Source organism: Lissotriton vulgaris, chromosome 1_1, assembly GCF_964263255.1.
Source record: "Lissotriton vulgaris chromosome 1_1, aLisVul1.2, whole genome shotgun sequence".
Taxonomy (NCBI): domain Eukaryota; kingdom Metazoa; phylum Chordata; class Amphibia; order Caudata; family Salamandridae; genus Lissotriton; species Lissotriton vulgaris.
Genome location: NC_141685.1, coordinates 1,574,109,814 through 1,574,126,087, shown reverse-complemented (window position 1 = coordinate 1,574,126,087; position 16,274 = coordinate 1,574,109,814). Strand labels below are relative to the sequence as shown.

At 40.1% G+C, this 16,274-nt stretch overlaps 1 protein-coding gene across 1 annotated transcript in view; it reads right to left on the bottom strand.

Moving 5' to 3' along the window:
• The window catches only part of TRHDE (thyrotropin releasing hormone degrading enzyme), a 1,998,244-nt gene that overhangs the window by 51,676 nt on the left and 1,930,294 nt on the right, over positions 1-16,274 (bottom strand). Inside the window, exons 16-17 of the mRNA XM_086918108.1 lie at positions 7,771-7,938; positions 6,688-6,828 (exon numbers count right to left, since the gene is read on the bottom strand). Of these exons, the coding sequence (XP_086774234.1) occupies positions 6,688-6,828; positions 7,771-7,938 (309 nt within the window). The remainder of the gene's footprint in view (positions 1-6,687; positions 6,829-7,770; positions 7,939-16,274) is intronic.

Below are 16,274 nucleotides of genomic sequence, written 5' to 3'. Positions count from 1 at the left end.
TTGTTATAAGCTTTCAGTGGGCTCCAGAAGGTGGAAGCTTTATCAAACCAAGCATGGTAGCATAACGTGCACATCAATGCATGTCATGCCACCTTGGTCTTTCTTTAATTCAATAGTAACCCTGACGCGTGAGAGTTTCATCATGTAATTGAAACAAAGCTACAAATTCTGGTGATCTATGCTTTTGAAAGTCAATATTTTTACACTTCATGTTGACTACGAATCATCCTTTCTTCTTCAGAGATATAAGACTCAAAACGATGAAACTGTCTAACAATTTATGGAAAGTTTTACTCAAACACACCTTCACTTACTGATCCATTCTCCTATTGAGAAAAAACATCTAATAAAAGAACTCTGACTACTATTTTAAGACAAATACATTCTTTCATGCTTAAGCAATCACATCTGCATTTCAGTTAAAGCACTCTCACAGCAACCAATGACCCTCTCGGGAGTCCATTAATGATGTCTGACAAGAAGAAACTACTGAAGTTAAGGAATAGATACGTTTAACACGTCTTGCCATGACTGTCTCTCACTATTCCACTAAAACCACAAAGTATTTTGTCTAATTCAAAATGTAACCAAAACGGTAAAACCATGATCACCCATAACTAACCATGTACAAAGCAGGAATGACAATGATTTATACCTGAATATAAAATATTATGTATCCTTAGTGTATCCTGCATTTTATTTTTCTTCTTCATTACTGAATACAATATAATTTAATTTACCTCAATCCTAGAGCTTTCAATAGCTTAACAATACAGACTCATGTTCGGCTCACCTGCCATTCCACTTGATATGTGCAGTGTCAAAACAAAATCCTATTTTTAAAAAACAAAGCCTCTCTCGTTGTACTGAAAGTCACTAATATAGATTTACAGGTTCGGTTATTGGCTTATAAAGCCAGTGTGCTGACTAATAAATGTCGCTGTGTTCCCTGTTACAGGTTAGCTGACACTTCACTCCAGGCACTTTCGTAGGGCATGTTTCTTTTATGAATGATTGTCATCCTGCGGATGGAGGTGAATTAAGTTTACATTGAATGAAGTTGTAACAATGTATATGGCAACTGTGTGGTTGAAATCTAGTACTTGTGTCAAAGAATGCAATGTTTCATTTTGGGTGGATTGATGGAATTGCTTGCTTGCTTTCAGGCCTCTTGCAAATGACATTGATGGTAGAAGAGCGGATTGAACGAGTCTCAAAGCACCTCCTAGTTTAATAGGAAATATCTGGAAGTGTACCAGGCCCACTATAATCTTAAAGCAAGCTAAGTGAACGTCATGATTGTGTATGATCTCAGCTGCCCTCTTGCCTCATGTTCTTTGTTCTACAGTCAAGTAAAATGATATTGGTCTACAATGCTGCCACCCTAGCCAAGATCAACACAATTAAGTGAGCCTCATGAGATATGCATCAGCATTTTAGGCTGGCATCCTGGAAGTGCTGGAAGAAAACACTAAATACCACCTTCCACCATTAGCCAAGCAGAGTGGAGCTCTAACCAGCACACAATCTACCAGGCTCTATCCCTCCTCTTCACCAGAAAAATAAATTATCTAGACTTTGCTCTCCAAACATCATCTCAATTTAGGATAAGCCCAAGGGTAACCTGTGAATGCAATATCTCTATATTTTTACAATCAAGGCTTACTCACCTCTGTTCTTCAGCAGTAGCCCCGTGTCCCCATGGCTAGCCATCGTCTATCTTGCTAACCTCCCACATCCAACTGCGTCCAACCCCTTCCCTGTATATCACAAACTAAGCACTGTTCAGTTTTCCAATGGTTGTAGTTCAACCTGTGGCATACAATTTCCCATTCCTATATGCATACAACTTTCCACATAATAATATGCAAACAACACAGCTATATAAAGGTCTTTTTATGTATGTACCCCAGATTCTGGACAAAGAAGATACAGCCAGGCACATTGTAACAGTGGAAAGCACACCATTTACTGACAGTTTAGCTACAGCTCATACTAATGCCTAGAAATATAGGAAATCTTATTTTAATGTGTCTTTTTCTAGCAAAGAAAGACATTTTTCACATGTGTTGGAAATTCTTAGCTGAATCTCACTCTGAGGATCTTTGTGATAAAATAAATTGATTTCATGCAGCTTAATGTCACTTTAAGTTAAAAATGTTAAACGCATCTACTCTGTTATACAACAGCAAATAATAACTCCCTTCTTCAAGTCGAAAAGACCTCTGCAACCTTCTTAAATAGGATTCCATCTTAGATTTATCGCACAAGGTGAAACTGCGGGTGTATATGCTTCCAAAAATGATTACCTGCTTTTTAGAATCAAAGAATCAAATCGAAAGCTCAGGGGTGGTATGTGTTGAAGCCAGCTGCTTCCCTCCAAACGTGACTTTGTCAAGCTGTATTAGCTTAGGATTAGAGTAAGAGCGTGCTCAGTTGCAAAATGTTATCCTTTCCAACATCTAGAAGTTTTACCTGTTTAAAAAAAACAAAGTCACCCATTCCAGGAGGGTCTCTGCTTTAACATATCTGAGATAGAGACGTCTTTGGAGGCTCACAGACCAAAAGGTCTAGCACATTTCACCCAGCAGGGTTTAAGGGTTACTTAGACTCCTCACACTAGAAGATCTTACAGTCAACATCTACCATGTTTAGTAGAGGGCCTTGCAGCCAAAGACTTGATTACCCAGAAGGTCAGGAGTAAACAATGCTCTGTTATGGGAATTCTCTGAGCCAGATAACCTACCGGGAATCTCTAATGGTCAAAGCTCCTCAAAGATGGAATAGCTCATTGTCGGAGAAGTATTAACAAGGGGGGGACGCAGAGCCTTTTGGAATTTAAAGGAGAATAGGACTATTAGTGGGACCTGGAGGATAGCTGTAGCCCAGCACTTAAGCTATGAGATGGAATGAAACATTCTTAGCTTCATGTGAACTTGGTAAGTTTACCGTTTGGTAAAGATAATTGGTGGAATGAATTAAAATATGAAAAAATGCATCAAACATCCTCTAGAAAATAAGAAAACTCTTCGTATTTTCTAAAATGTCTTAGCCTTATGCTCAAATGCATCAGACATATACATGCATAGGTTTGTATTGACATTCCATAGGGTTTGTTTCCAATTATTGGCATGCTACATAAGTGTGAAATGTATTGTTCCTCCTGGGAGCTGACAAAGAGACTGGGTTTGTAGCCATGTTTGTTGCTGGTGTGTGCACTCCATTCTTTGTATGTTCGCCTCACAAAAACATTCTAAAAGCATTAGCTAGTCCCCATTTTATTTTATTCTCGGTTTAATAGTGCTTTACACATTGTTCTTAACACATTTTCAGCAAGCCTCTCCAGGAACTGTAATAGTAACTAGGGGCGAGTAGCTTCAGACTGTAACTGAGTTAAACAATCCAAGGCTAGATTTATAAAGCAATTTTGCAGTTGCAAACCCTGCAATTCCCAAAATCACAGGGTTTACAGCATTATATTTTGCCCTATAGGCTGCTTACCCTTTGGAAATCGTGTCTCGGTGAGAGCAGGCAGGGGTTCAGGGTACCAATGCTTTCTCCTGCCTTCCCAAATAGGAACCTTTTCATGCTTTTGAAATCAACGGTTCCTACGTGGAACAAGAACTGCTTTACAAGACACTAGTTTGCAATCTCGAAATGCAAACAGAGATGATGAACTGTTGTTCTATGCAGTTCACCATCCTGGTGTCTGTAGACAATCAGGAAGAATCCCAAATAGCGACCTGCTAAATTAATATTCATTAGGCGGGTCATTCTGTGACATCCATGACAGGTGTATTTGTGAAGTGATATATTAGTACATAGTCAGTGAACAATTTGCAATCAACTTTTGCAACCAGTTGTTTTGGTATGTTTGGTGCCTAGAAATCAAAAACACGCTGACCTTTGATAGTTGTGGATCAGGAGACACGCATACCCCAGGACAATGTGTGCAAATATCTTAGTAGCACCAAAACATCATTAAAGTTATCATTAGAATTGGCATAGGTACCTAAGTAATGTAAGAAATCAGAAGAAACGTTTACTAAACAAAACAACACAAAAACATGTTTAAAGAGTTTTGAATGTATGAATCTGTAACGTAAATTACAGAAAAACCCATAGAAAATAATTGGGGTCAAAATCCAATCTAAGCCAATGGGAATGGCCGACCAAAAGGTAACTATTTTCATCTTGGATGCACCAATAGGTCTGAAACTCTCTGGGGGTATTCTGGGAAACCCATTAACTATGGTTCGAATAAAGACATGCTGCTCAACCACTCTCTCCATCAAGGAATCTAGCCAAAGTCCAGTCCCACTGGATCTTTCTCAAATATTACATTCTCTCCTTATTAACTTTGGAAAGCTAGGTCCTATGGCCCTTAAAATGGCTTTGGCGATTCAAGAGGAAGCAGGTTCCTTCCGTTGCTTCTGGTCCTCATATGGTTTAGTCAACATTTTCATTTCCACATCGTGGAAGACCCAGTTTATAAGAGTTATACAGATGAGAGTGGGGATTTCTCAATATATCTGTTGAAAGCTCAAACTATCACTCCCAGACATTGCAAATATGGTTTCAGCCAGTCAGTGTTTTCTAGGTTCTTTGAAATTGTTGATGGGAGGCTCATGCTAACTCAGCTGTGTGTGCTCCTCAATCCTTCCCATGGTTGTGCTCATTAACCCCTTCAGTGCTGATGACAAAGCCAGCTCGTCATGAGTGTTACCTGTGCTGTGCGGATGACGAGCTGGCTTTGTCATGAACAATGGGATATCTCAAGTGCCAGCGCACAGCGGGAAAACCCCTAGCAGCCAAGGTGTTAAAATTAATCACCACCCTCTCCCTGTCTGTTGAAAACCTACTCTAACTGGTCTTCTCCCTATTGCATCCTTCACTCCAAATAGCCAAAAGGGGGTAGTGGATCTATGGGAAGCAATGAGGTAATGGCCCTTCACACTGTACCCTGTCTTCCTTCACGCGGGATGAAAATTCCATCTTAATTGTGGAGGATAATGTGCCTGCCTGGCATAAATGGCTTGGGCGAAATCGAAACCTCTCGCCTGTTCGTAAGAGGATTTACACAGATGTTTGTTTATACATATGGAACAGCATTGTCAATGGCAAATGTACTTTAGCTTATGCAGTAACATGCACCTTTTGTCTCTTTCTACAGAAATATGCATGCTAGAAGTTAAGGTAAACACGTCAAAATGATTAAATCTGACATGTTTATACTGCAACACGCCAGTCCTTCATTAATGCTTTTAATTCTCCCATGAGGATAGTGTAATGCCACACTGGGCATTTGAATTCATGACCACTTGCCTATTTTTTATGAAATGTTACTGCGGATTTAGCTAAGAGCGCCAATTGCTTGACATTGTTTAGTAGTAGGAAGCATGCATTGTGAGGTATTTATGAGACTTCAAGTGTCTTGAGAGCCAGATATGGAGCTATCTAGTCAATAAATGAAGGATCCGCACAAAAGGATATATTTCCCCACAAACTCGAACATTTATATATATTTTATCTAAATCTTTATTCATACATCAAGAAAGGTAAATAATCAATATTTGGTCTTTGTTACAGAATACAGATAGTAGAGTAAAACCTATTGGAAACTGCATTTGCACCAATAAAGTGTGCTCAAATCTGTGTTTGAGTCAGTATGTACATCCAGGTGATAAATGCAGGTGGAAACCAGGGGTCCAAGGCTAATAACAGAAGGAAAAACACGTTGAAACATGGCTTTCACGTTATTTCCTATTATTTTATCATTAGATCTAAATCAGGCACCACCCCAGCATAAGCGCATTTTGCGCAGGGGTAGTTCAGCAGCCAAATGTACATAGAGGTGTAAATTATATGCATTAGTGTTCATTCATTCATTTATATTAACATTTTCAAGGTTGTCTCCATTCTTACCACAAAAACTGTGAAGAAAACACAGTAACTCATGCTAGAAACTGTGAAGTTCACAAAGCCATGCCATTTCAGTAGATATCCTGATTATCTAGAATAACAGAATACAATATCTAAACCCGATAACAGACAATATTTTGGGGCATGCAATGGTGTAGAAGAATGAGTATGTGAAGCTCTAATTAGCACAAAGTATCAAAATATTAAATCAGACAGAAAAAAAGAGGCTAAGATTTATATTTCCTACATATGAATGCTGAAAGATCAAGCGTTCCGGGAACGCATACAGAGAACATGTATGCCCACCTAGATGCAGAGGCAACAGTGCCATGTTAATAGTATTGGGGACCCCGGTTAAGACATATTTTGGGGCCCACTGTATGGAACAAATTTGAACTCTATTACCCATTTTCTGCTAAGTGAAGCCAGCATGATGTCAAAGAATACTGAATGATATGTTGAACTGTAACAGGGTCACAAAAAACAGTTGATATAAGTCTTCCCTCGGACCCCTAAAACCCTTTAAATGACACTGGGTGGAGAGAGGGTAAGTTGTACATGCAGGCAGAGAGGGAGATTTGGAGAAATCGAATAGACAGGGGTGTAATAGTGAGAAAGTTCACTTTTCCAGGGGTCCTCTAGGAAGGTGGGGACCCTCGCCAATTTCCCACTTGCCCATGCCTTAAAACGTCTCAAAGGAGTTAGTGACATTCTTCTAAACCAGGAATCCGCAATATAAATGCAAGGAGAACGTGCAGGCCTTACCTAGCATTCAGAATTTTCCATTTATCTCTGAAGAACTTCCAGGCTAAATCACGTCCATGCGGGTTCCGTGCTACATGGATGATGACATCAATGGCGTCCTGATCCAGCACCACCTCAGAATTCAGGGAGAGGTTAAGCAGTCTAAAAATACAATCACATCGGAAATGGCATTTTAGTATTCCTTATTCTTCTTGCCAATGAGAATATTAATAGCACTGATATCAATAATTCAGCTTCTTAAGTGTATCAAAGATTCATAATATGAGGAGTAAGGATGTAATCAGAGGCGGGAATGGTTTCCTGCTGACCCAACGGCCCACTTGAAAGACCACTGTCTAAATTACACAAGCAAAATCTTTAAACTTTTTTTTTTAACTTACCTTCACAGTTACAAGTCATAGGACTTCACAACTTTGTACACGCCTACTTTCAAGGAGATTTAAAATGTATTACAACCTTGAAGAGGTGTAGCTCAGGACAAGAAATAAACAGTTGCTCGATTTTTCATGGGAAAAGAGCCCTTAATTATGTCGAGAAGCATTTTTGGGGGTAAAATACCTCATAGTAGATAGTGTAATAAATATAATAACATGCATGAATTGAAGAACATAGTTGGAGTTATTCAAAATCAAAAATCGTTATGATTTTGGGAAGGTAGGAACACCAATAAATCTCTTATTGCTTTTGTTTACAATCAAGATGGACTGCTTCGCAACTTGTGTGGTTTAACCACCAGGACCACAGGCCAAACTAGTTTTAATCTTTCACCATTTAGCTACTCAGTCCTGTTACTATTTACTGTTTATTAACATCCTCAAACCTCATGGTCGCAATACACAGAGATAAGTAAATTTTCAGTCGCCCATCATGACGATCAAATGTCGTGTAAGGCCAATTCCAGCTATGCCACGAAATGGGAAGGGGGGGGGGGGGGGGGGGGCAAAAGAGCACCTGATCATAGCACAGATCTAGAAAATTACATTTTCCCAGAACCCCCTTAACCTGTCAACTGCTCTGCCGCCATCTACAGACTAGAAATGTCCCTGACAAGTTGTATAATACATAATGTGAAACAAACCCCACCTGTTTAAGAGGTTCCTGTCATCGCTGCAGGTCAAAGCTTCAAGCAATATTTTCTTTTCAGACACTGCGGTAGAAGAGTGGAATTTCATCCATATAAACTCCCAGACATCCTCGTCCATCAAAGAAACGCCCGTGCAGTAGACGATGTCTCGGACATTTGGTGGAATGCTGCAAAAGCAACGACAAGCACACTCGGTTTACTGAACAGCAAAGAACACGCCGAGAATGACCATCAATGCGCCCGGAAATGTCGACATTATTATGACGAGTGATAGAGTGGATACGGAGAAACAGTGATGTTCGGACAATACTACCATTTATGTCCTATCTTATGTGGTAAAGTAGATATGATTTTCAGTATCGGAAAATGGCGCTCGCTTTTTGATCATTAAGTTTGTGCATACCTGTGTTCACTTAAGTGAATTTATAATTGTTGCTGTTGTTAAGCATTTATACATATGTTGATGGGTTGTGCTGATTTTCATTATCATCGAAATAAACAATTCCTTGCCTTCTTGACTGAATCCTCTCTTTCTTAACCAGAGACAATCTGAAGTACATTACTTTCAATATTGAAAACATAGAACTGGGCGAGATAAAAACATTGCTATTCCAGGGACACATTGCAGTTTAACCTATTTACACCATTGCTAGTGAGAGCCAAAGTTCTTTCATGTTATACATAAATGCAATTGTTTATAAAATGTTTTTTTTCTCCCTAATGCAGGGAGAAACTCGCTTTATCAAGGCCTTCTTATCAATCCATTGCGTCTGCTCTTGTAGTATTAATGCATAGCCATTTAAGCTTGAATTACCAGTCAGGTGAAGCAAAAATATCTCATGGAAATCTGCTCCGCATCATTCCAAGTGGGTTGGTTTCTCCACACTCGGTTTTTCCGTGCATACATTCTGCACCGCAGAACTGCGTGAGGATTTGAATGCAGAAGTAGGCAGGCCTAATTTCTGCTTTTTTCTAACAGGGGTGCCATCCATAACCTTCCAGTTGTCTTCCCTATTAACCCACTCTCTTCCCTCACTCCCCACCTCCACCAGTGGTCCCTGCACACATTTATAACCTGCTCAATGTAGGTGATAAATGTGTGAGTTAAACCCCCACAGACCTGGGAATCCCATGTTGCATTACAAACTGCAAATATCAGTTTCGCAAGTTAATTCCCCATTCCTTGGGGCTTAACTTGTAATTACATGGTCCTGGGTCAAATTTACCACACAATAACAGAATATGTGCATCTTAATTTATAGTGTGGTAAGTCCGTCCCAATAAGGACATTAGTTGTCATTGTCCCCTTACTCGTTTTCAAGTGAAACTTATACCCTCTATGTATTTACCCAACCACAAATCTCTGTGAATCACTCTATAACCTCCCCCCCCAACCCCCCGGGTTTAGTTGACGCTATATAAAACCAAAAAAAAAATACATATATAAACTGGCATTAACAGTTTGGTTTCCATTCTGATTTTTTCTCAGGGAATGACAATATACTTGCTGAGGGAAGGAAGTTCAATCCCATTGCACAATTCCAGACTCTCTGCAGACCATCTCAAGAAAGACCATCAACATTTGTTGATGTCTGAGGAGTGGCAAGCAGGTAATTGTAGACAGCAGAAACATCACACACTCAATTAAGAGCAAACTGGTTAAAGACACCCTCTCCCAGCCACAACTGACTCTTTTTTTTTTCTCCAAAATTATTTTATTGAAAAGATTTTACAAGTATAATACAATACAGAACAGTAATGTTGCGGGGGCATAGACATACGATCTCAATGCGTTTGTTGTGTCTAGTTGTTGTTTGCTTGTGTTTAAAGGACAGCAGAAAACAAAGCAGTTTGGAACAAAATTAACATAACTTCCAAAATGAAAAACTTAAACAAGGAAATAATCTGCTTGGTACCCTGCCAATTTAAACGAAGAACGCCAACACATCTCCTTCCCTAGGAGAGCAGTGCATATGTACTGTTCCCATTGGTCAGTGACATCCTGCATTAAAGTTTGTATATATGCATTTTCGTCTATCACGTAGGGATTACATAGTTGTTTTCTTCATAGACGTGTTGCACAGTGTCTCATATTACTTGCTACGAAGTCGCATTCCTTGCCTCTTTAAAGAAAGACACTTCAAATAAATTAAACTTCCTCAGCTGTAGGCGTTTCACTTGTTTGATTGAAGTAGCTTGTTTACCCTGAGAGAATCGATAACTTCACAATTCCACTAGACACACTTCATCTTGCTTCTATGATGGTGGTGGCAGTTCTAAATACCTCTTCTTTTTCGCAATGACTGGGGACTATCTGAGAATGTTGGCTGCTGCACTGACAAGGGATAATCACAACAAACAACTCCTCTCTCCCAATGTACTCAATGGCTGCCATCTCTGAACCGGTCATCTCAGCGTCTGAAGCACTCGATGGACTCCACCATGAGGTAGTGCTGCTCACCTTCATCAAGGCAATGTCAGGATATCTGTTCATAATCCTAAAATCATCCACTGCCAGTGATTCATGGACACCAGGGGCCTCATTTATGACTTTTTGCCGTAGGGAAGCGCAGCAGGCCTTCCTGCTGCGCTTCCCTACGGCAAAAGAAAAGGGCAGAAATACGCCGTATCTATAAGATACGGCGCATTCCTGTCCTTTTCCCCTGCGCCGGCGCACAATGGGCTGCCTGCGCCAGCGCAGGCACCCTTGCACAATGGTGCAAGGGTGCCTGCGTTGCGGGGAAGATTATTTTTGTACAGGAAGGGAAACCTTTCTGTACAAAAATAATCACTAGAGGCTTTTCCTCTTTCTATGTGTGCTGCAGAGTGCAGCACACATAGAAAAAGGAAATACGAGGAGAAATAAAGACATTTCTCCCTGTTGCGCCTCCCTTACGCCTCCCCTGGGGAGGCGTAAGCTTTTGGCACTGCTTCAGAGTTACGATTTCTCGTAAATCTGGGGCAGTGTCAAAAGGCCATGGATGTTGCTGGGAACGCCCCCAGCAACACCCATTGCACGCCCCTTTAACGCAGAACACTGCGTTAAAGGGACTGATATTTATCAGGCAGCAGTACGCCACGAAAACTGCCGTACTGCTGCCTGATAAATACCACGCAGGCTTCTGCGCCACGGAACTTCATGAAAAGTGAAGTTCCGATGGCGCAAGGGGCCTCATAAATGAGGCCCCTGGTCCTTCTCTTGCACCTGTCACTTCCTATGTGATCCTGTGTGAAACCACATGTGATCTCCTTGAAGGGTGGCTTTAATAAACCGGCATGGAAGTGATCTCCTAGAAAACTCACAGTGAGCATTCCACCAGCTCATGGATATGAACAAGCTCAGCATTCTCTCCAGCAAGCAGACCAATACGCGGTTCTTACTCAGACTTGCAGTATCATAACAGACACATACAGTAGCCATCGTTGACATTAACATATGCTGCTTGTGTTTCTCAGCTGAACCATTCCTTTCACTGAAGTGACCTCTTGGGTAGAGATACATCCTATTTTGCCATTAACATAGCGCCCAACATGAGGCATAGATAGGAATGCATTCACACTTGATAGCGTTCACAAACGTGGACTCACAGATACACATGTGCATGCATTTTAGAATGGAAAGGGCTGGAACATTCACCTTCAAAAGTGCAATGCAAGCACGTGAGCACATATACTCATCATATTATTGTAACATATGTGCTAAATTCCACTGAGGGATCTTGCAAATATGGGACTAATTAGAGTTTGATGGTCACAAATATGGCAGAGCCTCTGTCCACCAAAATAATGTTCACCCACTCTATTTAGAGTCAGGTAAACCATAAGGCATACACTCATGGCCCCACGAAAATCGACCCCTATTTAGTATGGATATTTTGGCACGGTTTTTTGTAATTGAAATTGCATTTATATAGCATTTACTACCCCTGAAGAGGCATCAAAGGACTTTTCAGCGAGTAGCACGCTACCCCGGAACCCAAAATAGGATTAGTGGTGAATTAGCATAGGAAAATATGAGTTTATTTGTGCGGTGGCCATGTGAGTGTGTTAGTTGGATTGAAAAGGATAATGGAGGTATGGACGAGGGTAGAGTCTAGAAAGTGTTTATTGGGCGATCATAGTAGGTGAAGGAGGTTTGGGATGAGTAAAGGAGAGATGGAGGAGAGAAGAGTCTCTAGATATGGATAAGGTAGATCTTAGTAGTAAAATTTGCTTTCGGATCAGTCCAAGGAGGAATACATGAAGGAAGAATTTAGAAAGGGTTGTTTGGGAGATCATAGTAGTAAAATGAGGTTTGGGATGAGTCAAATTGGAGGTAGAAATGCACATTTTTATCTTTTTTTTATTTTACAGTTGGAGTAAAGCAATAAATATATACATGGAGGGTATACATGTATAAGGAAGGGAATATATCAAGATTTAGGTTGTATTTAGTAAACTTGGACTTTCAAGGGTTTTTGTACTTTAAGTTAATTTACTTGTATACTTTCTAAATTTTTTAATTCATTTTTTGAGTTTTCAAATGTGAAGCCATTGTAGATATATATTTACATACTGTGATAGATAAATAAATGGAGAACCTCAAGCTAATCAAATAACTTATATGAAAACTATGCCACGGCCTATATATATGTTAAGCATAGAATAATATATATATATTTTAACCATAAGTAATATGTACATTTGTTAAGTCGATCTAAAGAATATGTATACATTTAAATTGTAATTATTATGCATATGTTTACAAAGAAATACACATATCTAGATACAACATATAATCAAATTAAATGTATATATATATATATACACAAACTGGGATATGCTGTACATTTGTGTTTGAAGAGTGGTTATTAATAACGGAACAGCCAACCCGAGTAGTCTTCTGAAGATAAGATAGTTAACCATGGATCTCATGTTTTGGGGTAATGAGTTCCATAGTTTGGATGCTTAAACAGAGAAGGGTGTGCCTCCTATGTTTTTTTTTTCTTGTAAGATGGGATTTTGAGGAGAGGTGCCAATCTGGAGCAGAGGTTCCTTTGTTAAATGTATTTGGTGATTATATTCCTGATGAAAAGTGGTCCCGTTCCATATATTGCTATGTGGGTGATACAAAGTAGCTTGAATGTGGATCTTATGGCAACTGGTAACCAATGTAGGGCCCTCAAGGTAGGAGAGATGTGGGCTTGTAGCTTTATATGTAAGAGTAGTCTAGCAGCAGAGTTCTGAATCTGTTTTAGACTTTTCACAGTTGATAAAGAAGATCTGTGGCAGAGGCCATTGGCGTAATGATGTTTACACAGTGCAAGACAGATAGTAGTCTGGGCTTTGTGTGGAAATCCCAGGTGGGCAAAGATGTTTTGCAGAGTTTCCATAGTAATGAAGCTTGATCATGCTAATTTTTCCTGCTGGCATTCATTGATATTTTGAAGTCCCTGGTAATTCCAAGGTTTCTTACTTCCTTACATACTTTAGGAGGTGGTCCCATATCATCAGTCCAGACACCAAGTGGGTCATCCTTTTTCCATTCAGCACATGTGAGATTTCCATTCCAGAAACACTCAATTTGAGATGGCTTCATGTCATCCACTGGGCAAAGGCTCTGAGGCATTTGAAGATATGTGAGTTTCCAGTGTCTTTGGGGCTTTTCAGTTTAAGAATTATTTGTGTGTCATCTGCATAGATATAGCATGTGAGCTGAAATTCATAGATCATTGCCAATAATGACTTCTTGTAGAAGTTGTAATGCATGGGTGAGATGATAGAGCCTTGATGTACCCCAGCTTTTGTGAAGTACGGTTTGGATGTGAAAGGGGAAGAATGGATGGCATTTGTTCTGTTTTAACCACATGACTGCTGAGGCAATTCCCCTCCTGTGCTGGAGATCCTTGAAATACATTATTTCATGATGAGCTCAGCTCGTCATAAGCACACGACCAGTGTACTGCATGACGAGCTGAGCTCGCCATGAGCAGCGAAGGGGTTAAAGGAATGATGTGATCCAGTCAATAGCAGTCCCTTCTATGCCGGCTTCATAGAGTCTTTGTATTACAGTGCCATGGTCAACTGTGGCAAAGGCAATTGAGAGGTCAAGGAGAAATAGTGCAGCAACCCTGTTCTGGTCTACTGTACCACATAACTAACAGGGTGCATTTTTTGTTTTTGAAAAACAAACTCCAACGTTGAGAGTTTGTTTTTGAAAAATAAAAATGTTTGCTGAGCAGCTGCAGGAACCATGGCAGCAATCCTGCATACTTACAGTGCTATGAAAAAGGCAGCTGTGGCAGTGGTTTTTCTGAAGATCTCTAAATTTGGCAGATTGTTGCTGTACTGATTTTATATGCAGGAAATGACCTTCAAGCCAGTCTCGAGATCCTGCTTCTTCTCCCTCTTTCTCCTACCCTTCACAATTTTGAGCACATCCACAATAACCCCCTTTTCTTTATTCATGATACCTACAGAGGCCTTGCAGGCAGTCTTCTTCTTTCATCGTATTGTTCCTTACTGCACTACCCATTACTATGCAACACTGCTGAGCCTGAGTCCTGAGCGTAAAAATCTTGTGCTGCTTTCCCTGCCCTATTGGACATGACCCCAACAGTCTCTTGAAAACTCCACACCCCAGCCTTCCTTGTTGAAGTTCTCTAATAGCCTCATGGTCCTTCATGAGTCTCCGCCATTCCCATCCACCTACCTGAGATCTGAAGTTATGCCACCTTGGCCCCTGGTTCCAAAATGTCCAATAAACCTTTGCTCACTCATCACCTTGGTCTCCAAGACACTCTGGGACTCCCTCTTCGTTCTATGCATGGCCTGGCAATGGCATAAGCTTGTATAAGAAGGAGAAATTACTCCTGTATTGAAAGGGACTACTATTGTGCACTCGACTTCCCCCATCACTTTCTATGTTCATTTTGTTAATAGGTAGAATACTTTCAGCATATGCTTACAGCCCAAATCCTAACTAAAAGAATGATATTGGATTAACTTATCAATATTTTCATGATTTGGGTGCTGATTTGTACTATAGCTTTGCTATGTTATTTTCTCCATCAAACAACGAATATCCACGAGGTACACAACTGATTTTGAAATCATATACACCCAACATAACCCCAGACATTGAGAGTTCCCTTATATGAACTGACAGCAAAAGTACACATTAGACACAAATCATGACACAATCAAATACACAATATTGGTCCAAGGGATACAGATGGCTACGTGATTGCTACTTCAATAGCACAACAATATCAAGCTATAGTAGCACATAATATAAATAACTCTGGCACCATCTGACATACAGCACAGCTCTAAACCATACAGTGGGTTAACCGTTTGCCACCTCAATGGCACTTTCTTTTGAAGCTATACTCATATTTCACATGACACCGACATCCCACATTAGACTAAACACCGCCCCACAATGTGTGCAACATAGATCCCCCAATATCACTGGCTAAGCACGTACATCCACATCCTCACCTCAATCTACAGATCAGCTGACCAGATTAATTAATCTACATTTACGAAACAAAAACCCTCTTGCACATGCTACTGCATAAGAGCTATAAAGTGGATAAAGATGATTCACAGCATAACAACTACTTGAACGGAGAAATGAACAGCTGCACAAACACGCAGAATGAAGCAATTGGTAATGTCCATACATGTTAATACACATATTTTGCATAAAAATGAATACCAGAATGCAGTCCATCTGTGCTCAATATAATCCACCATTAAACAATATGGTAGTTAATGTTAACTATTATCCAAATGACTAAACCACAAACAGCATAAACACATAAATGGACAAAAGACAGCACCTTTTCCATATCCCAAATTGAGAGCAACCATGCATGGTGTGCCTGTATGAGGCCTTCATGCCACGGCCAACAAGGAAAGCCCTGGCAAAAGAGTTGGAATTACAATGCTATGGTTCACCCCAAAATTGTCATGATGATGCTGCACAGCGCCATGAGAATTTTTTTGGGGATCTTATTAGCAGAATTAATCAGGATGTGGCACTTCTATATGTGGAGAATATTTCTAATGACTTCATGAAACAGGTTCGCTAGCATTAACTCAACAGTGTCATGCAGAAATATTCCCCTTGGTGACCAGTGATCAGTATTGTACTTCAGTTGGTGCAATGTAGGATTGCAACAAATAGTTCATGAGCTGTGGTTCCTTTAGTCTGTATTATTAGTAATATGGCACACTAAAATACAACTAGCACAGTGCCAGTGCAGGAAGGCATGAGGCCTGCATGGTTTTCAGAGAAGCCCAAGATGAATTTCTTTCTGCAAATAGGACACACTAATTTAGCATGTTCAATGTTCTCAAGCCTCACAAACACACCCACCAACATGCTTATTTTGAAACAATTCCAAAAAATCCTATCGAGCAATCATCCAGCAGATGTTTGAATAGTAAACATATGGAGGAAGTCAGAGGAATGGAATTCTAAATACCACCTACCACCACTTAGGTAGAGTCCTGA